General features: G+C 36.4%; 1 protein-coding gene across 1 annotated transcript in view; it reads right to left on the bottom strand.

The window, feature by feature from the left end:
* Positions 1 to 101: 101 nt before the first annotated feature.
* Positions 102 to 21,619, bottom strand: part of CEP41 (centrosomal protein 41) — a 24,706-nt gene continuing 3,188 nt past the window's right edge. Inside the window, exons 2-11 of the mRNA XM_072401837.1 lie at positions 17,215 to 17,278; positions 15,387 to 15,434; positions 12,190 to 12,251; positions 10,627 to 10,699; positions 9,345 to 9,501; positions 9,067 to 9,236; positions 7,937 to 8,004; positions 6,097 to 6,211; positions 4,070 to 4,288; positions 102 to 3,542 (exon numbers count right to left, since the gene is read on the bottom strand). Coding sequence (XP_072257938.1) covers positions 3,403 to 3,542; positions 4,070 to 4,288; positions 6,097 to 6,211; positions 7,937 to 8,004; positions 9,067 to 9,236; positions 9,345 to 9,501; positions 10,627 to 10,699; positions 12,190 to 12,251; positions 15,387 to 15,434; positions 17,215 to 17,278 — 1,116 coding nt within the window. The 3' untranslated portion in view covers positions 102 to 3,402. The remainder of the gene's footprint in view (positions 3,543 to 4,069; positions 4,289 to 6,096; positions 6,212 to 7,936; positions 8,005 to 9,066; positions 9,237 to 9,344; positions 9,502 to 10,626; positions 10,700 to 12,189; positions 12,252 to 15,386; positions 15,435 to 17,214; positions 17,279 to 21,619) is intronic.

The raw sequence follows: 21,619 nt of genomic DNA, 5'->3' as shown, positions 1-21,619 counted from the left end.
GTAGCCCAGAAAATATACTCGGACATGTAATTTGCTAAAATTGATTTGGATCTTTTGTATTTCATTTTTAAAGCAATACAAACACAAAACGCATCATTGCCTTCAGTAGCAGCAAATGTAATTTATTAAAATAAACATTAAAAAACAAAAAAAAACTTTCACAAAATAAATTTAATCATTCTACAGCCCTGCTTCATCAACTGTGAAGAGACAGTACAGTAACAGGACATGGAAATGCAATGAAATACGGCAGCTTATTCACTACCCTGAACATTATAAACTTCTAGGTTCTGGCACAGCAAATGATGATTGCAATACCAATAAATATACATGAATTATTGAATATGAAGAAACTCCTTTATTCCCAGAATTGTGTTTAGAAACTGGAATGTATTTTACATTTATTACATCTTCTACATCCAGGTTTAAAGAGGAACTAAACTGAACAATCCCACAGGGCAGTCCGATCGCTCCGGGGGGGTCCTGCATCGGGTCCTGACATTTTTCCTCTTTTTCCGGGTTCTTCATCCTACGTCACCATCGGGTGACAAAGGATGAAAAAAAAAAAAAAAATTTACCGATCTCACTGCGTATGTGGGTTATCGGCAAATTTTTCTGTTTGATTTGTTTGAGCGAAAAGGCTTCTTCTACGCATGCCCGAGATGCTCAACGCCGGCCCCTGTAAATAGGGGAGGCACAGCAAGGAGGCGGCACCGGGGCTCCTGCCCCGGTAGTTCCTAACGCCCCCCGGCAACCAGGGGGCGTTAGGCCGGAACAAACTACCGGCTATGCCTAAAGGCCGGAGTTTGCCGAGCCCTGGCCTAGACGATCGAGAATTAGGGGGCGGTGCTGCACCCTTTTTTATTTAAAAAAAAGGGCGTTGCACTTTAAAAAAAAAAAAAAACAGAATTTTTACTTTATATAAATGGGTTGTCTACCCTTTTATGTAAAGTGAAATTTCTGAGTTTAGGTACACTTTAAATATTCCATGAAAAGGCACATTCCTTGTATCTATAAAACACATTAAAATGTATGGATCTTACTGATATCCTAAGAATACAATTGTCTTTTAGGGCTCTAATTATAAAGTAGGAAAATCTCAAACATTCCCTGGCGGTGAATTAATTACTACCATTGAAACACAAGGACCTGGGAGGCTCTTCACCAGGGAATGTTTGAGATTCATTGCTTAATAAATAGAGCCCCTAAAGTACAGATTGTACATGTTTCTTCTAATATGGTAACAATTCTGGTAAAATCACCTGGTGATCCCATCTATTGCCTTCTCTTTTCAGAGCACCAAGTACATGCAGATGATTATTTTAAGAGTCATTATTGATCAATGAATGACTTGGAAGTAATAAAAAGCACCCTATATAAATAAATATGCAGTGTATGAAAAGGAAGCAGGCATTCTGACACTGCTTTAACTACTTATCAAGTCATGACCTAGAATAAGCATGGAGGTAGGATTCCAAACTTTTTAGACTTTACTAGTTGTATGCTGGTTCCAAATCAATCGAAGCAAGAATTAGGATGGCCAACCTGTTTGCAAAAAAAAAAAAGTCAGCTCCACTGTTCAAATCCTTCCTCATGCTATTTTAAATTCAAAAGAACATTTTTACATGGGCAAATGCTTTATTAAAATTGAAATTTGCTACCAGTCAACATTGTGTGCATCTAGTTGTAGTGTATTGGCACGTACAAGACTGTACAAAAAAAACGTACAAGACTGCTGAAGTCAGGCCATCATACAAATATCTCACAAATTAGAATGCCCTAATGAGTATTAGGTTTAACAAAAGCATAGCAACAAGCATGTGCAGTGACCCATAGCAACCAATCCGATTTTTCCTCACTGCTAATTGCTTATCACTAATTGGTTGCTGTGGATTACCGACAGTTGTGTATACGTTTTGCACTTTTTTACAGAAAATGTCCGTACACTGTCATGCTAAACAGTAATAATATCACAAGTTCTGTAGAAAAAACAGGCAAGTAACAACTGGTAAAAGATCATCAAGTAAAACCATAATACATGCTTTTCCTTATAATAAATAAATAAAACTACCTAAATAAACTCTATTTATTTAAAATATATCCTAGTAAAATACACTGTGGGTCTAATTTATAAAACTTCCATTGTTTGCACGTGTCCCATGCTTTATTTTACTAGTTTAAACCCAATACTTGGTTGGCTGATACAGGTAACAGCATTCCCTTTCCTTTGCTAAAATACATCATCAAAAAGTGACTCAACCGAATTCATTTAGGAAATAAGAATATTTATGTCAGCATTGGACACAGGGATTCCTAAATACATAAAATATATTTGGCAAGTGTAGTAGACCCTAGTTAAGTATTGGCTGTAATAGGAGTTCCTGAGGTGTCCACAAGGAATTGGATCTATGTATACTGGTTGCTCTAAATCTAAAGGGATGGTTTAAGTTACACAAGCTGGTGTCATGTGATTGCTAAAACTAGTAAATGGAATGTATAGCTCTAAAGAGAAATCTATCTTGAAACATTTAAAAAAAAATATTAATAGTATTAATTAAAAACAAATACTTAGTTTTTCATGATTTAGGGATCTAGGGATGTCAGCTTCCCACTAGGCTAACCTTTTTGTCTTGTGGGCTTTACTGGAGCTATCTCTTTAATAATTACCACCCACCCACTTCTACTGCATGGTAATATTTTACAGAAATGGAAAATTTTGTTTTGAGTTAATTGATACCCTATACGTTTTTTTGTACAGTTAACACATTCAGACATGATGCAGCAGGGAGATTTTCTTTGTCCAGCACAATTTGTTTTCAATATAGTGCTCCAAACTGCACAATTACCTGGTTAGAAAAAATGATTCCTGCAATAGTTCCATAAAGTCTAGACTCAGATAACATTTAAAGCACTGCAGTAACAAACACTCTTAGACTGACCAGACCTGGAATGTGCCCATTATAGGTTTAGACATGCTACTCAACATCACAATATAAAAGAAAACAAACACAATCACAAATTTGGGACAAACTAGAGATTAAGCATTATAGTTTTCAGTGGGCAGTTAGGAAAACATTGTAAGCAATCTAAAATAATTTTGCAAATTTTGTCTGTTTTGTAACATCAGGTTCAATAGTAAAGATTGAATAAGTCACCAAAGAGTCTTCTGCTCAACTATATGTAACACAAAGAAGAAACCAATACAAATAAACCACCTTTAAATTGAAATTTCTACACAGTTAATGGTGAATAACCTGTAAACAACATTCTATGCCTTTTAGCTTGTCGCCAAAGATCCCCTAGCTAGCAATACTGCTGTAGCATGAAAAAGAAATTCTGTACTAGAGAAGTAGATGAGGGAGTGAATAGGGATAACTGTTTATTAGTGAGATTGAAAATGAATCATTTCCAGGGTTTGCTTTGAGGACTGATGCTCCGGACCGATCGAGAGCTGACAGAGCTGGCAGAAGATGGAATGTGGCTGTTTCTCGAGTAGGAGCTTTTTGACTCTGATCTTCCAGTGGATAATCGGCTGAAACGACCTGAAGAAGAGAAAGAGGTATACCAAAATTAAAGATAGAAGGTAGTTGCCACAATCCAGCCTCCCCTTAGATTCCTTGTAGTAAAAAGGGAGAATGACATAAAGACTCCGAGACAATTTTCAGACCGACTGAGCTTGAAATAAAATGTTGTTTGGAAAGTGGAAGAGCCTACATCATTTTCTTGTAAAAATATAACTGTTAAAAACAATTCTCTGCAGGTTAACTGTAAAAGGTATTAAAATATTACTGGATGAAGTTAGAATGGTGATTTGCCTGTATTTCACAGTTTTTTTTATTGCTGATCTTTCTTCAGAACAATATAAAGTCATAACCAACGGGGAGGGGAGGGTTCTACAAGCATTTGCATACATTTGTTCTTAACAGTAGAAATTTCTGCTCCCCCCTAACCTGAAAAGGAAAGCACCACAATCTGCTGTAGTGGACAGAAAACACTACTGCATTTTAGAAAATGACAATCTCACCTAGATGAGTACATCCATTTTTTTTCTAATAGAATTAATACTTACTTGCAGTGTTTGGGGGAATGAGGGTTTTCTCCAGAAATTGCTCTATTTTCTCCAAATCTTGCCTTGAAAATCTCCATTTGTTTTCAGCTGGTAAGAATGGTTGCCTTGGTGTGGTATGCTTTCGTGCAGACTTAGGCTGGACTGGCTGAGTTACACAGGAGACTGGGAATGAGCCAGTTGTAAGGCCTTCTGGGAACTTTTGTGCAATAACTTTTAAACCTGTAGAAAACCGATAACAGTTTAAAAGAACCAAATTAAAAAGTATAATTAACTATGTGGATATTAGGCAGGTAATAAAGAAAGTTTGCTCTGCTCTCAAGCATAGCATTGGATGGAATTCTTTCAGGGATTTCTGAAAATCCTTATGCAAATTTAGTTGTTAACTATTCTCACTTAAAAAAATAATACTTCAAATAAACAGAAGGAATTACGTCCTGCAGTAGAATATATAGATAGCATGCAAGCAGCACTAGATACTAGTTATACTGTACATTGGCCCTGATTTAATAAAGCTCTCCAAGACTGGGGAAGATACACTTTCATCAGTGAACCTGGGTGATCCAGCAAACCTGCAATGGATCTTGTCCAGGATTGAAAATGTTTGCTAACAAATAGCAATTGACTTAAGAAATCCATTCCAGGTTTGCTGGATCACCCAGCTTCGCTGAGAAAGTGAATCATCTCCAGTCTTGTAAAGATTTAATAAATCAGACCCATGGAGTCTGGCATGGCAGTTAGCAATGTTCCGTGCTCGTAAAAGCAACAAAATCCTAATGCTTTCTTCGGAGCACAGAATACAACAATAGCATCCCCTGTGTTTAAATATCTTAATACACTTTATTTATAATTACATCTCCAAGTAATGCACAAACTGATAGTGGCCATGGTGGTTAAATACACATTAGCTTTACGGGAGTTTCTGGACATGACAGGAAACTCATCATCAAAAAGGAGTAAGGACACTTTAATGTCTGTATTGACAAGCATTTTCCTAGCAATTCTGTGACAAAAATAATAGAGTTGTTATCATGATGACAGAAAACAATGGTTTCACAAATCCACTGCCCAACCATCACCCCTGAAGCCTAGAAATGTAATTGAATGTTTTTTTCCATTACCCACATCAGCAGTGCAATTAAACTGCCTGGGATTTAACAGGCAAAAGGCCCAACATTTTGTTATAATGGCTGGTATTTAAGCAAGAGCCAATGAAAAGGAAAATTAATGACACATGCCAAAAAAAGAATGCTTGCTAAAGTCGTAATTTGAATCCAAGGACTGAAGTATCCTGACTGGTAGGACTTTTGAGGTAATGAAGGTGCTGGGAAATTGCAATAAAAAACAAATCTGTTCACTTAATAAGAAATACGAATAAACAGAGAAGGCAGGGTCTTCCTAGGAACAAAAAAGTATATTGTATTTGAAAATTCAATAAACAATAGCAAATATATACTAGCCAATCAAGTAAACTTTTTGCCATACAAATGATGTCTAGAGCCATACTTCTTGCCATACAAATGATGTCTAATTTACAAATACAATATACTTTTTTGAGCCTAGAAAGAGCCTGCTTTCTCTTTTTATTCTTTTTTCTTATTCATCAAACAAGGGTTGGCACTCAGTTCTATAAATATCTTTATCATATGATAACCACTACTGACACTCTTAAACACCTGAATACTGTTCACCTAATATTCAGGCCACACACACCATGGCTGAACCCATGTCTTTAAGAGCCTTATATTACATAGAACAGACAGCAACCAATCAGTATGTGATTTTTGTTACATCTCTGGGCCATCTCTTCCCAGCAAAGATGCATGGTAGGTGACATCATTAAGCAGATTTGTTGTGATACGTATGTAAAACATGAGGGTTGGGGGCAGAGATGTTTTGAGATCAGAATATGCAGAAGTTACACAAACCAGTTAACATGCATTACCCGATTATCCCTACTTAAACCCTCTCCACAATGACATACATTTGAAACTTGTTTGGGATTTTCCAAATGTAAAATAATTCCTTACCTCCAGAAAGCATAAAGAGATTTTCAAATCCTCTTTCACAGATGGTTGTGGCTGCCAGACTGGCTATCCTCTCGTCTTCATCATAAAGAATAATGATTTTGCCTTGTGCATTTTTCTACATACAAGTTAAGGGAAACATTTCCAAGTGTGGAGCCATAGGTTAACCAAAGGATATGCAATTGTTACAAGCAATGTGTCCTGCTAGACTATTGTTAGAGATACAAATATTATAATATAAAATTTGGCATGAACAAGAATTTCCGATAAGCTGTTTTACTGTTTGCTTTTTTTCATCATTAAACTTAAAATTCTTAAATTTATCTAAAACTTTTTTTTTTCCAGAATGTGAAAAAGTTTTACGTTTCTTTCTTTATTCTTTTTCTGTACTGGGAAGATCGGTCTTCCTTTCCTGGTGACACCACTGGGACAGGAAAGGAAGAGATATCACCCTACAGGAAAAATATAAAAAAATAGTCATAAGCTGAATAAAGATGGGCTGACTAAAGCGGTCACTAGGGCCCCTTTACCCCTTTTGTCATATCTAAGCATATGGCAGGAGAAAACAATCATCCCTGTCCTAAAAAGCAATTATCAATTGCCACCAAATATTTTGCTTTTCCTTATTTGAGGCAAAATAATGTTTGCTTTTATATTTCTTTGGCCCTAATTTGTATTGTCCCATATTTTGCAAAGAGTGTAATCATTTTTAGGGGCATAGAGACTGCAAAAAAAAAAAAAAAACATTGGGAAAAAAACTGAACTACTTGTTGCAATGTTACCATTTTTTGAACAAATTTTAAGCAGTGAAGGGCTAATTTGAACTAAACCCTAGGCTTTGTGTAGACTAGTGGTGAAGCTGTGCTGCAGTTACCCATTCCTCAGACCTGTGAACCTCTGCTTTGGAGGCTATATGATACATGTAGCAACTCTCAACAGCAGCCCAATAGAGATGGGAGGGGCTGTGAGCGCCACCTGTTGTCAAACCAGCAAACGCTGGTTCTTTAAAAACAAGTCCTGCAGTGCAAGTGCTGATGGCTGGAAAGGTGGCATCCACTAGGTCAGTGATTTTCAACCACTGTTCCGTGGCACACTAGTGTGCCGTGAGAGATCTTCAGGTGTACCGTGGAAAATTATCCAATTATCATCGTCGAGTGCCTGTGCTGTAGTGACTGGCAGAGTAATGTAATACTCTTCCATGTCAGTGGGTGGCAGTAGGTAGCTCAAGCGCTTTGTTTATTTTTAGAGGTGAGAATTAGCTACAAAGTGTAATTTTGTAACACTTTTGATTTGTGGTGTGCCGCAGGATTTTTTTAATGTAAAAAATGTGCCGTGGCTCAAAAAAGGTTGAAAAACACTGCACTAGGTGATGCACAGGATTGCTGGCTCCTGTCAGAGGTCAGAATCTACCCTTATACAAATCTAAGCCCTGGCACACCAGGGCTCTTTGTGGGCAACAAAGATTTAACTACATGACAATTAATGAGCTATTAGTGACCCTGCAGCCTATCAATTCTGATGAGGTTTAGAAAGAGAAAGATACACAATTAGGAAAAGATACAAATATATACATCTCAGTCTCAACACTCTCTGCACTAAGCAATGGGACAGGAAGGGGGATTAAAGCACAGACTTTGTTTGGTAGCTGCTGGGCCCCTGTTTTGACAGAGCCCAATACAGCAGTCCCTGTTGTCCCCACCTGATGGCAACCCAGGTAGAGCCTCATATGGAGTCATGGTGACACCAGATATATACATGTCTTTTATTCTGATACATGTCTGTCTATGGTCATCTGAAGATTAGGGTTCTGAAACAAAAACAGAAGTAACAATAAAATGGATACAAAATTCAAAATTTCTTGTGTGAAGGGATTCATAGTCCTGGATAGCATTGCAGTGGGATAGTGATATGCTGCAAGAAAAGAAAAGAAAAAAAAAGGTACATGAGAAGATTCTACAAAAAGGCATACAGTAACAAAAAGAAAAAATACACACAGAAAACACACACTGGCCATTGTCATGATTACAAATTTATGTTGGTATCCTGTTGATGACAGGAAATAAGCCATATCCTTATCGTTTCCTAGTTATTTTAATGGACATAAACTTAGGCACGACAAAAGGACTTTCTTGAGGGGGACAAACATTAGACTTTAGTCACAGAGGCTTCGAGTTACCTGTAAATGGCCCTTTAGGTACAAAAGTATTTCTAACCTGGATTACCATGACGTCTACCACAACTAGGGATTGTTACAAGATACGCCATCTTAAAAATGCTTAACACCAATATAAATTTACAACTGATCTCGGACTTCACTCTTTCTTCCCTTTCTTCCACTACTGTTCTAGTGTAATAAAACAAAATTAGAATTATTTACCTACTCTGCATTGTTTCTTATAGCAACTCCATAGAGTTTGTATAGGACAGTCAACTGTGCAATACTTTAAAAACTACAGAGCTTTTCCTATTTTTAGTTTAGAAAACATTGCTGAACAGAATTTCACAAACTCACAGCACTGTTTTTGCACACTTTCTAAATATCTTTGTTTTGACGCTTTGTGGTACTTAAATTGTCTCATTTTGTAACTCTTCACATTTTTTTTACCACGCATAAAATTCTATCATGCATTTTATAAGAAGGTAAAGACTGTGCTCCGTTTCCCTGCTGCTACAACTTCACCATCTAAGACATGTAAAAGGCAGTGCAAATTAACCAAACAAAGTAAAACTGTGCCCATTTATTCTAGTCTCAAAGATTTCATGGACATCATATTATCCACGAAGCAATTCCTAAGATAATAAACAGGTTGCACATCACACAGCACAGATGTGGAAAAAATACCCTGTGATGTGAACAGTAAGAACATTTATAAACTGGTCCCTATGCCTATACTAAAATAGTCCATTCTCATTTTGTAATAAACAAAAAGTTGACAATGACAACTGTATGCAATATCTTGTTCATACACTTACCCCCAATAACATGGCACTGATCATAACAATCTCTGTCACGTACATCCAGAAGAAGATATGGACAATCTGGGTATGGTTTGTCAAGATTCCCTGGACTTGGGGAAGGTGCCTCTTTCGATGTTTTCCTTGGATCATTACCCAGGTCTAATTCCCCAACTCCACTAATAACACTAAAAGAGAAATATATGCATTCAGTTTTTATTTTACTGGCACAGTGATTTAAAAAAAAAAAAACTACTTGCATATGTACAGAACCTGAAATTGACATAGTTACTCACCTCTGTAAAGTGGACCGTGCAGAGCTCAGGGAATCCTCATCTCCTATTTTATCAATCAGCTCCACTGGGCTTAAAGCAACACTACCAGGGCTGTGTTTCCCATTAGTCCGGTCTGTTGCCAGTTCTGTATCTGCCTCTGACATGACTGAACTGTTATCTAATAAAAAAAAATAAAAAACTCATATGAGATAATATACTTTTTTTTTTTTTTTTTAAAGGCATGTACACAGTGACAGATTTATAAATGACCATACCAAGTCTGAGCCAATCACTCAGCATACCCATTGGTAAGCCAGACATTAAAGATCTAGCTGATTTCTGATACAGCAACCAGGAGACCACAGACCAAAGGGCTCTACATACACATCCAAATACAACCATTGCCCCATGACCAAAGCCATTTTATAGTCAGAATCAGTTTTCATTTTTCTTGCCAAGGACTTGTAATTTTGGCCAATCATATTTATGATAAACACACCACTGTTAGGCCATAGGATCATTCTGATACTCCCCGACTTAATGTTACTGCTTCCTAGGCCAGCTCCCCGAAAAAAAAAAGTCCAGTAAAATTTCCCTTAGGGATGAGCTGGCTGCAGGACTTTGTGTAAAGTCAGGACTCCCTATGTCTTCCTCTGTGTCTAATCCGCATTTGTCATCTCTATTTTTTAGTTTGATTGCTGTATACCCTAATCATATGGGCATTAGTAAGTGTGTTCCTTGAACATATTTCCTCCTGAACCACTCAAAAATGTACACACTTAGAGACCCATCTAGTATGTATGAGCACTTTAACACCAAACTCCAAACATTCACTGGTAAATGTATGTTGGATAGTCTGCACACTACTGCACACTGGTTATGACAGGAGGATTAAAAACACAGAAATTTACCATCCTAAATTTTACACTGCAATAAATGTTTCCACTCCATACACAGTTGAAATTAAAATGTAGAATTTTTCAATTAACTCCAGGGGGTATTTTTTTGGCAACAGAGTGATTTTTTTTGTTTAAAAAAGAAAGATACCCATGTAGATTAGCCTTAAGGTTGTGTTCTAAAGATTTGTAAAAGTATGGGTTAATACAACAACACAGTGGAAACAAAAACTGTACTCTAATAAACCTGTAATACAACACTGGGCTTGTTCCAGAAAAATCAGCTGGGAATAAAATGTTGAAAGTTGAAAACCTGGTTCATGAAATGTTTTGTAACATTACTAGTATTTCATCAAGGGAATCAAGTGACTGACATCCAATACTTCAACTGTTCAAATTTTTATTACCTTCCAGCCTCCGCAGCTCCTCGCTGGTAATTTCAGCATCACTCTCTTCTGACACAGATGCCACTTGAACCACCTGTATTAGATATTACATTACTAAAACGTTTTACAGTTTAATCAGCGGTACAGATCATCTCCCGTAAAGGAACAACAGTGAAAAGAGGATTTAAACAAATATACTCTAAAGGCGGCCATAAATTATTCAATGTTTTTAATAAATTACGTGTTAGGTTCGAAAAAAAACATCTAACAAAAATCTATTCATTGAAAGTCTGTTCTTTTGTTGATCGAGCTTGGAGAAGAGGAAAGCCAATCGATGGCAGCAAAGCTTTGTACTTCTATGTGTAGTGAAAATCTAGCCAAGACTGGCGTTCTGATCTTTATCACATAGTGCACAGCAGAAATAAGGATAAAACTAGTTCAAAGAGACAATATTATTATTATTATTATTATTATTATTATTAATGACTAGTATTTATATAGTGCTGACATATTACACAACACTTTACAAGTCATTATAGTTTTTTCTTCCCAAAAATAATATAATGTTGAACTGCATGTTTTTATAGCAAACTAAATAGGAGTTTGTTTTGGTTCAAAAACATGGTTTTTGCATTGAGTTTAAAAGGGTGAAAGGGACCATTCATTATCCCTTACCTGACAGCCAGTAGGAGGCAACAGCATTCCCATGGATTTTTTTTTTTTTGATGCTGCATGTAGTATCCTGGAACATTTTCCTGCCCCTTCACAGACCTGAATTTTTGCAAAACAACTGGGAAAGCCTGGCAGTAACAGCCTGTTATTGCTCCCAGTGCTTTACAGTAGGCGCCCAGGTGCAGGAAATACTACTAGTCTGAACTCTGAACATATATATTTACATTTCTGTAAAAATAGCCATTAGACAATATATTAGACAAATATGTGGGTCCAGTTGTTACATAGCTATCACATAGGAGTAATTTGAACATGGGAGTGGTTTAAAGAATGACCCCAACTTAAGACATCATGGCCTTAAGGCTAACAGAATGGCTTGGCATTGAGGGGAGCGGATCTGGCCCTACCCACCCCGATTCTACGGCTATAAAAAATAGATAGGCGGCAAGTATTTCCCCATACCTAATACTACAACCCCCCTCCTCTCCACTCTTCAATAAACTGTGGGATACACGTGCTACCCCTTCACCCCCTGCATGATTAAGGAGAGCAGAAATATGATTCTCACGGGTTATTGTTTTTTGATCATATGACTGTAATGTCAAATTGAGTTTTCAGTTTTTGCTAAGTTCTGCTACCAATTTTTTGACATTATTTTATTCCCCTGTTCTTCCCTCTGTTTTTCCCATACCCCTTCCATTCTCTTCCCTATAGTCTTCCCCTCCCCCAAATTGCAACAGTAATAGGCTCCAAAATTGACACTTGTGTTATACTGTTCGTATGTAATTACATGGTTACTTCTTTTATATATATATATATATATATATATATATAATTTTGTTAATATTTTGTTGAAACTTAATAAAACCGATTAAACAAAAAAAAAAAAAATGTATTAGGTAGATTACATACCAACTGGGCAAATGTAGTAACCTTGATCCTCTTAAAAAGTTCATCTTTTTTATATCTGTAATCTGAAAAAAATAACAAGTAAAGTTTTCTACAATATATATTTCAATATTTTTTTTTCAATTCCACAATTAGCTATATGTATATATATTTATATATTTATATATATATATTTATAATATACACACACACAAAAGTGTCAAGTCATAAACACAGGTTAAAGGCTACTTCTAAGGCAAAGCAAATGAGTTGTAAAAGATGTAGTATTTTATTTCAGGCATTTAAAGCACTGCAAACCAGTATACTTGAGCAGATATTTACAGTACAATGCCCATCTACACCAGTATTTGCAATCACCGCACAACTGCATCATCTATCTCTGCATTTTCAAGAATGTAAAAGATTTGGTCAAACTAATTTAGGAATCAGCCTAATGCTGGGCTTCTAAAAACTAAAATATATGCAATTTTAAAAAAGAAGATCAAAGCTTTAAAACTATTTAAAAAATGTTTAAAAATTGTAAATAGATTTTAAACAGCAAACATTTCCTGCACATCATTATCATTTAAATAGAGTACATTATCTTGATTATCTTTACACCTATGAAAATAAACCGATACAACACTCTATATTCAGTATATAAACATTCATCCAATTTGATCTTTACACTAGACATGCCAATTCAACCTACAAATTAATTATGTAAAATTTGATGATCAGTCACACAAAATTCTCAGGTAGAGAGTTTACCTGGTTCTGTCTGGCAAGAAGCTTCATCAGAGCTTTGAGACATTATTGATGAATTGGGTACATAAACCAGCAAAAGCAGAATGTGGTCTGTAGATAGAACCAACTCAGCAGGACTGTGAAAGTGGAAAGAATGGCCTGAACCTTGTTCTACATTCACTCATTATGCCTCAGCCAGGGACAGTCAGAGCCTTTGTGTTGCCTTTTATCAGATTTGTATACTTTCAGACATCATATTCCCTCTGTTGCTCTCATAAGACAGAATTACTGTACCTGGGGTTTGATTACACAAGGATAGGGGTACCCTTACCAAGTGTTACAAAAGTAGGCATTCTTGTAGCCCCAGAGACTTTAGATTATACAGCACATGGGAAGAGACAAAGATTTGTGTGTGCTCAAGCCTCTTTTGCTCAAGAGCATAAAAATAAAAAGAAATATGATGAGCACCAAGGGAGTTTATTTCAACAAAACAGTGTTTGTGATGTTGCAACCATTAGAATAAGAAGATTGCAGAAATATTACTGGATATAGTAAACAGAAATATATTAATAACCTAGTAAATTTATTTTCCAGTTAAACACAGGAGATATGAACAATTTTTGTAACAGTTTGTGAAAACATTTAGCAGGATGCTGGCAATGTTTTCCAATAGCCAGTACATCATCTTCATTTTCACATGCCGACATCCAAAATCCAGGACTTTGCCCAAAGGCATTATTGTGTCTGCCTTTTAAATCCACAATGACAAAGCAACAATATGTGTGCCCGACAGTCTGTATGCTTAGAAAAAAAAGCAAACCATCACTAAGCCAAATAGTTGCTGGTCTTTAAGTGAACTTCTGTTTATGCAGGTAAAAGCAACAGCTTATATTTCATTATGTTTCATATATCATTTACTCTTCCACGTGGTTCACCACCAGGAGCAAGAAGCAAAGGACAAAGAAAAAAATTTGCCATGAGAGATAAATGAAAGTGTGAATCCAGTGCTGCCCCATATCCAAACTATTGGGCACTTCCCTTTGCTGCTCGACAGTAAAAATAAGAGTGTATATGATGACGTATGGGCCAGCAATTGGGTAAATATGTTGCTTTGTTCTGTGTGGGAAAAAAAGTTAACCTAGCCAAAATTGTTTAAAAAAAAAATTGCAACAATTATGCTGATATGTGGACCAAGTGGTGGGTCCCTGAAGATTATTGGATCTTAGGATCAAGTATATATATATGAGAACTCAAAGTCAAGAATAAGCCCCAACTCCTATTGGTGCTTAGAACTACCTACTGTCATACACCTGCCCGATGGCAAAACGTCGGTGGTCAGCAAAGGCACTAGCATTAATAGGCTGAATAGTCAGGCTAGACTGAAGTGCTCTAGTTGAACAGAAGAGTGACAGCAGGCAGTGCTAAGACTTTAAAGAAACCTTGTTGATAGCATACAAAACTTGCAAATAAGTGTCCCTTCTGCAGGAAAGAATTCACTTTTTAAAGCGGAACTATACTGACAGGGGGGTGGTGAGCTACTGCCACAATCAGTAAAAATGCACAGCAAACTTGCAGCCACCCTGCAGCAACAACATGTGCGGGACCTGTCATCACATCGTCAGAGGCCACTACAATAGATGGCTATTGATGATGTAAGGCCTGTGCAGACATTACACTGTCTATGGGGCACTGCAGTATACCATGCATGTGCCATACAGTGTAGAGCTAAAACAAAAAACCAGAGTCCGGGCTTTTTTTTTTTTTTTCAACTGCAAGTCTTTTCTGCCAGTTAGGACTACCTCCAGGTGACTTTCTCTTTTATTGAGTTTAGGTCTACTTTAAGAGCTACAATGACTAAGAAGGGCTGCAGGTGAAACTAGTATCTACCACACTTGGCATTATCAGATGCTAAGTATTCTTTGGGGGCTGTAGTTGTAAAAAAGAGTAAAGATCTGTAGGTCCAGGCAGCAAGACAGGTACAAATTAATTAATCAAATATTCTTTTTCTTTTCAGGCAGCACTTTCCTTCAGGTTTTTATTTTAGCCACTGCAATTTGTGTAGGCAAAGGAACCGAGTGGTCAATTTATAATGGTAGATTCTATACTGCACCACTGCTTAGACTGAGAAGCTGTAATCTACTAGTAAAAGAGAGGATTTATTCTCCTGAAGTGTTGGTTCTTCTGCCATCCCCAGTGGTGTAGTTATTAGGGAGTGAGGGAATGCTGACACATGTATCTACTATTTTAAAAGGAATGAAAAGCTTACCCCAAGTAATGCATTTTCCAGCCTAATAGTGTAAAAAGTTATGCTCAGTACAGTTTTCACTACCAATTTGATATTGGGCCTTTTTAATGTCAGTCACTAATAAATGATTTAACAATATTCATGTAGCCATTGAAACATAACAATGCACTGTAGTTGGGTGGAAAATTACAATGAATAAAGCAATATTTTATAAAGTTGTTTTACTTACTTTTCTTAATTTCTTCAATCCGTTCCAAATACTTGGTCATGCTACTACCTAGAGAAAGAAACAAAACTGTATGTTCTTAGTCAACATTCATTTAGCTGTATGTAGGGAGTCTGAATCCCTGAGTTTTTACATCAGAGCTTAGTATATAGCCTTACCATATGCGAGAGAACAGAACTAGGATGTATATGCCTTAAAGGCAAATATTACAGCTAAATAACACCAAACAGTACTTAAAAATATACAACTTACACACAAAAAAGGGAGACTAAAAGGTTTTCAATCTCCTGCATAATACACAATTGTAGATACATGTTCCAATAAATCCTCAAGGTTACATTTAGGAATACAAGGACAAATCTGAGCCAAAGCACTGAAACTGAAGGGTTTTGTCATCTTTCGAGATGCTCAGCAGAAAGCACAGCACTGTAAGATGACCCGAGATAATTGTAGAGAAGTCTCTTTATTTATCAGTCAAGCAAGCTCTGTCTAATGGACTGTTTGTTGAAGCAAAATAGCAACAGTAGCCAGTTGCTTTTAATACACCATCACCAGCAAATAGACACAATGCCAAATAGTTTAACCTGTGTGATGACTGTGCAAAGTAAATCTACTCAGCAGCTCAGGACAAATATACTATTTTTCTGATTTGGTGATCAGAGTTTACTTAAAGTAAAATGCAGCATATGAGGACAACATAGAGCTTATCTCAGTCACCTGAGTTGAAGATATTTATAGTTTAGATATCACCATGATGCTGTGTACAAATAAGCCTTTTGTTGGTATTACTAATGACACTTCATCCATTTGGGAGTATTATCATCACAATGCAATGGTCCCAAGGTGCAGAGCATTCTCTTAGTGAAAGTCCTATTACTTGCTGTGGGAAGGAAATGGTTGTTTAATATAAAGAGATCCTTAAGAAAAGGGATTGAGGCAAGGACCAGTTCCTTTCTGCTAGAGTCAGTTGGATTGTTTCCCCTTACTTTAGCATAGTCTCCAATGCTGGACACGAGACAAACAGCTAAACAGAGTAATAAAATACATGTAAGGGGGCCGTTTTACCCAAATTAAACTTCTTTTTATTCTAATTCTGAACAGCCTTGTCACAGGGCATACTCCCTGTCTGTCAGGGTATGAGACCTCAATTTTTTGATGCAGGTAACACTTACAGGTCCAGCCTGTGCCCTCCTCCTATCAGTAGGGACTTTGCAATGGAGAACACTCGATTGGCTATTGCTTTTCACTCCCCCAGTCTGAATTCTGCTGTGTCATGAATTGCAAAGAACCGATACCAAGCAAATTCAGGTACTAATTGCAATGAAAAATGATTTATGGTGGTAAACTCTAATGTGATTGAATACTTTATTTAACATGTCAGTGTTAACAAAATCAGCAGTTACACTGATCATACGATTGATCTACCATAAACTGCACAATGCCTTAAAACCAAAAGTACTGCAGAATGTATTAGTAATTCACCTGATCTCTTTTATAGTCCTTTATTGAGACTATTTGGTACTCTTTCCTATTGTATTATATGTCTACTAATTCAAAGGACCATTTTCAGCTGATAGAGAATAAAAAAAAGACTTTAACATTAGAAGAGAATTGTTTCCAGATTTATTGCAAAGCAAATAGGGAGACTGACTGGTATTGAGAAAGATCTGATCCATTAAGAAACATCTGATGGAGGTCCCATACGCAGTATGATCAGAGAAATAAGTCGCTATAAAATTGTCCGTTTTGACAATGGATCCAGGACCAGCTTGGGCACAGTGGAATGTACAAGTAGTCACACTGATGAGTATATTCCAAACAGTTCACTGACCTGTGTTAAGCCTTGTCTTGATATGTTGGTACTTCGGGTTCTGAGGAATTCTTTTCTTTAAGATCTGAAACATAATACCAGTAGAAAAAGTTAAAATAGTGCACATGGCAAAACAAGTATTTAAAGACAAGAATTAAAGAAAATCAGTTTTAGAATATATGGTTCCATAATATAAAACTGCATGAACAAACTCTCCAAGATCGGAGAACAAAGATTATCATAGGAGAACCTGTGTGATCCAACAAACCTGGAATGGATTTCTTAAAAATACTTTGCTATTAGCTGGCACCACCCAGTTTTTCCCATAATTATGTTCTCCGGTGAGAAGGCTTTAATAAATCAGGTGCTGTATGTGTACTCTAAACCAGTTTCTGAATTTAAAGGGGATACGTTCAGATACATCTGTTTCAAAATGCTAAGTTCCCACTAAGTTTGATTTTTGGTTCCTTAAAACCAAACTTATCATAACATCTCTATGTATACTTTCCTATATATGGCCAAGCCCTACCCTAGAAAAGTAATGGTTTCTGCACTGATGATGGTCAGAAACTGCTGTATGCAGCTATAAGCAAATAACTCCCAAATATCAGATTATATCTGTCCTATAAATGTGTAGCCTTGGATGAACAGTTCTTAACTATGAAAACCCACTAGTCTAAACCTGACCTAACTGATCTTCTTATTTCTTTAATGCCAGCCTATAATTATACTATAAAGTCCCACATCTGCAATCATTTCAGGCCCAATAAATTGTACAAAAATGCAGAGATCTTTACTGCACTGAAAAAGAATCCTAGTGAATTTAGACCGTGCATACCTAGCATTTCATTCACACAAAAGCCTTTTAGATGCCTGTGAATGTTTTCTACATGCTGGATACAATTGATACCTAACACACCAGTTCAGCAGCTGACAACCTCATTCATCAACATATGTTAAAACAAAAAAAAAAAGAAAATGGAAGCTACAAAACAAAAGCTACACAAATACCACAATGTCAAGTCACATCTATGGAAACTTTGAAACAAACAAGAAGCATTTCATTTTCACAATGTTTTTTTTTAATTCTATACAGTTACTAACTTGTTATATATTTAAAGAAATGCTATAGGATTAACTGTCAAGGTAATGTAAAACCCAAATGGACAAGCCATGAACTTAAAATGCAGTACAGTTCACAGTAGGTTATTATAAACCAATTGTACTAATGGAATTAGTCCAAATATCTACAATCTGCTTCCTTTCTGAAGCCTTTTGAGATTAGTGTGCTGCTGTATAAATCAAGACATCGACTAATATGAACTGCATATATGGAAACCCAATCACTAAATTATATATCAGGGTAAACAAAGTAATGCATGCTTAATTAGAGAAGAGTTAGCTGTGCTTCTTTAACTTTAAAGTTTCAATTTTACCTAGGAGTAGTTCTAAAGAATAATCATTCTGCTTCTCTAACTGCATATGCTGATAACATTCTGTCTCCAAAATATAAAGAAACTTTATCATAGCCTCAAGCGGTCTTTAAATCCCTAACAAGCTTATTTTTGCTAATTTTCAGTCTGTTAAATTAACAAATAGAAGTGTTATGTTAGATCTGGTTAATAGGAGTAAAATAGTAAAAATACTTGATCATGTTAGCACTGTCATGTGTACACTTTCTATGTTAACTCAAGGGGTCAATTTACATTTCCTTAGTGTTATTATGCACTACAGAACAAACCGTCAAGTATTTATAAATCATTTGGATGTCAGTTGGGTTGAGAGTCCAACATTTATTTCTAAGAAGATATAGCAATTAATATTGTGACTGCTGTGCTCTTCTTTATAATTGGCCACTAGGTGGCAGAATGAGTCCTAGTTTTAACAGGCACTGAAAAAAGCAATGTATAGGGAATTTGAATGGCTGTGCATGAAAATACAGCTGAAATGGACAAAAAAGTTTTAATATATCAATATAATCTTGATATTGTGGAGATAAGAAGGGGGGATTTTGTAGTTTAGCAAAAGTTACCAAGAAAGAGCCGACCCCATTCAGGCCAAAAGTTAGGAGCTGGTAGCATTGCAAGTAAATTAGGTGATATTACTGTGTACTAGTGGAGAGCAAGGAAATGGGGCTTTGTAAACAAAAATTCCAATGACATCAAAATGCATTTTTTTTTGCACAAACTATTTCAGTTTTCTGTGTTGTGGGCCCATTTATGAGTAACCAAAAATTTACCATTTATATTGTGTCTGCTTTAAAAAAATAAATTAAAAAACATGCTTTTTTGACAACATTAAGTTAGAAGTTGGAACACAACACAGTTCAGTGGATTTCTTTTTTTAGGTTGCACGAATCACCCTCATACAAACCAAGAACACTACATAAGATGTTACATTGAAATGTTTTACACAAATGTTTTCATGCAACCCAGCTCCCCTAGTCTGCTGGGTGTGAAGCCAGGCAACTATCGGAATGTACATGCAGACCTATTACACTGACTCATAATAAATAGTCAACCAAAAACTGAGTGCAGCAGCCAGTAAACCGCTGTTGGATCTCAGGTAAACAGTTGAAGCAAACAAAGGTGTTCAGCCTGCAGGCAAATCTGCCCACAAGAGCTCTTCCTGGTATACATACTGTAATTACACCTTAACACTTGTAAGGTTAACTGAATAAATAAATAAAAAAACAATTGTTTTTTTTCTCTAAGAGCAAACAAAGCATAAGGAAAAGTCTCCTCTATAACAAGAGAGCAGTGAGTCCACAGAACTCTTAAAATTCAGATACCAGCCCACATTTTTTTCAGCACTGGGGTGATTTGAAAAGAATTCTCCCAAAAATGATGGGATCCCATTCCAAATTAGATTCCTGTCACATTGTTGCCTACATCTGGACCAATACAAATTAAAGCCAGTGATGTCAAAGGAAACTTGGTCCTGTGCCCTTTGCCAGGCATGGAAAATCATTTGTTAATTGCTCTGTAGAATTAGAAAAGTGGAAAGAAAAGAACTAATGAAATAAAAAATAAAAAAAAACAAGCCCATCAAGAAGTCGACCTCCTTCCCTCATGGAGGACCGGTAAAATAGTACACTGAACACCTCCTCACCCTACCACCCTCTCCTATTATGCATTATTAATAATATGCACAAGGAGCGCCAGAGAGCCCAATGCCCGGCAGCATCAGCACCAGTTCTTTGCTTCAGTTATTATAGAGGAAACATGGACGTACTAGACAAGTACCAAAAAAAGATACAGTCCAAAAATTAGATTTAAAGCAAAACTGAATCCACAATACTCCCCACGTATCATTGTTCCATCAAAGTGTGCTGCCATTTTTTCTGTTCTTCCTAGAGATGATCTTTAGCTATATGATTGGCTGGGAACAGGGTGACTTAACTCCAACAAAGGTGTGCAGGAATTAAATTATTCTCAGCACCCACAAGGAAGGCTGGGATTGCCGGGTTTCCCTGGGAAATAACACAGCTAGGCAAAATTTGACAGTTTGGCAATGATCAGGCAGGAAAGAACAATTATTGCATAGGGACATCACCTGTCCCTTTCTGCAAAAACTCCATTCCTGAAAATGTGGGAATTTAGTTTCACTTTAACAACTCAACAAGCTTAATTTTAATTAAAATATGTTGATAAGAAGTCAACATTCAAACTTTTTTTTTTCGTGCTACAGGACTGATTTTAATAAATTTGAGGACATTTGATTTTTACTAAGCAATTTTTAGCTAATTAAGATTGGTACAAAAATAATTATTTGCCAAACAATTTTGTGCAAACTTTGGTCAATTGTTAGGTGCATTACCTGTAGAATGTTAAATAATAGGATTTTTTTTTTTAATAATTATGATGAGCTTGTTCAGTCCTTGAAAAGCCTCCCTTATCATATCTACATTCATGGACTTGTTTATACCCCAAAGTATTTAGTAGCAATATTTGGTAATAACAAATGCAAAGTGTGAAGCCTCATGCCCTCCTCCAGCAAGTGTAATGAGATTTTGTACTTGACAATATAAGGACCCATCAGGACCATTTCTTTGAAATGTTAGGGATTGGGGTTACTCACAGAGATAGTTTTTGGCATTCTTTAAGCTTTTAAGTTGGGAGGAAGAGAGAGCACCTTTGAAAACTACAATATTACTCAATTGTTTCAGGTGAGCGGAGGGTCAGCCTAGAGGTATTTTGTAGTACCAGACCTGTGGTAGAATTAATAGGTGAAATAGTCCTTCAAATAGTATGTGTTAGAAATGAGGCCAGTGGTTACAACGAGAGGATAAGGCCAAAATTGACAGCATATAAGTCAAGTAAAGCCAATTCCTAAAACACAAAGGCAGCAACAATACCAGTGAAAAGCAGTGACAGATTATTGTTTGCCAGCCACATACCCTGTTTCCCCGATGATAAGACACTGT

The sequence above is a fragment of the Pyxicephalus adspersus genome, chromosome 2 (genome assembly GCF_032062135.1).
Source record: "Pyxicephalus adspersus chromosome 2, UCB_Pads_2.0, whole genome shotgun sequence".
Classification (NCBI taxonomy): domain Eukaryota; kingdom Metazoa; phylum Chordata; class Amphibia; order Anura; family Pyxicephalidae; genus Pyxicephalus; species Pyxicephalus adspersus.
The sequence above is the reverse complement of the archived record's forward strand: the minus strand, read 5'-3'. Positions and strand labels throughout refer to the sequence as shown.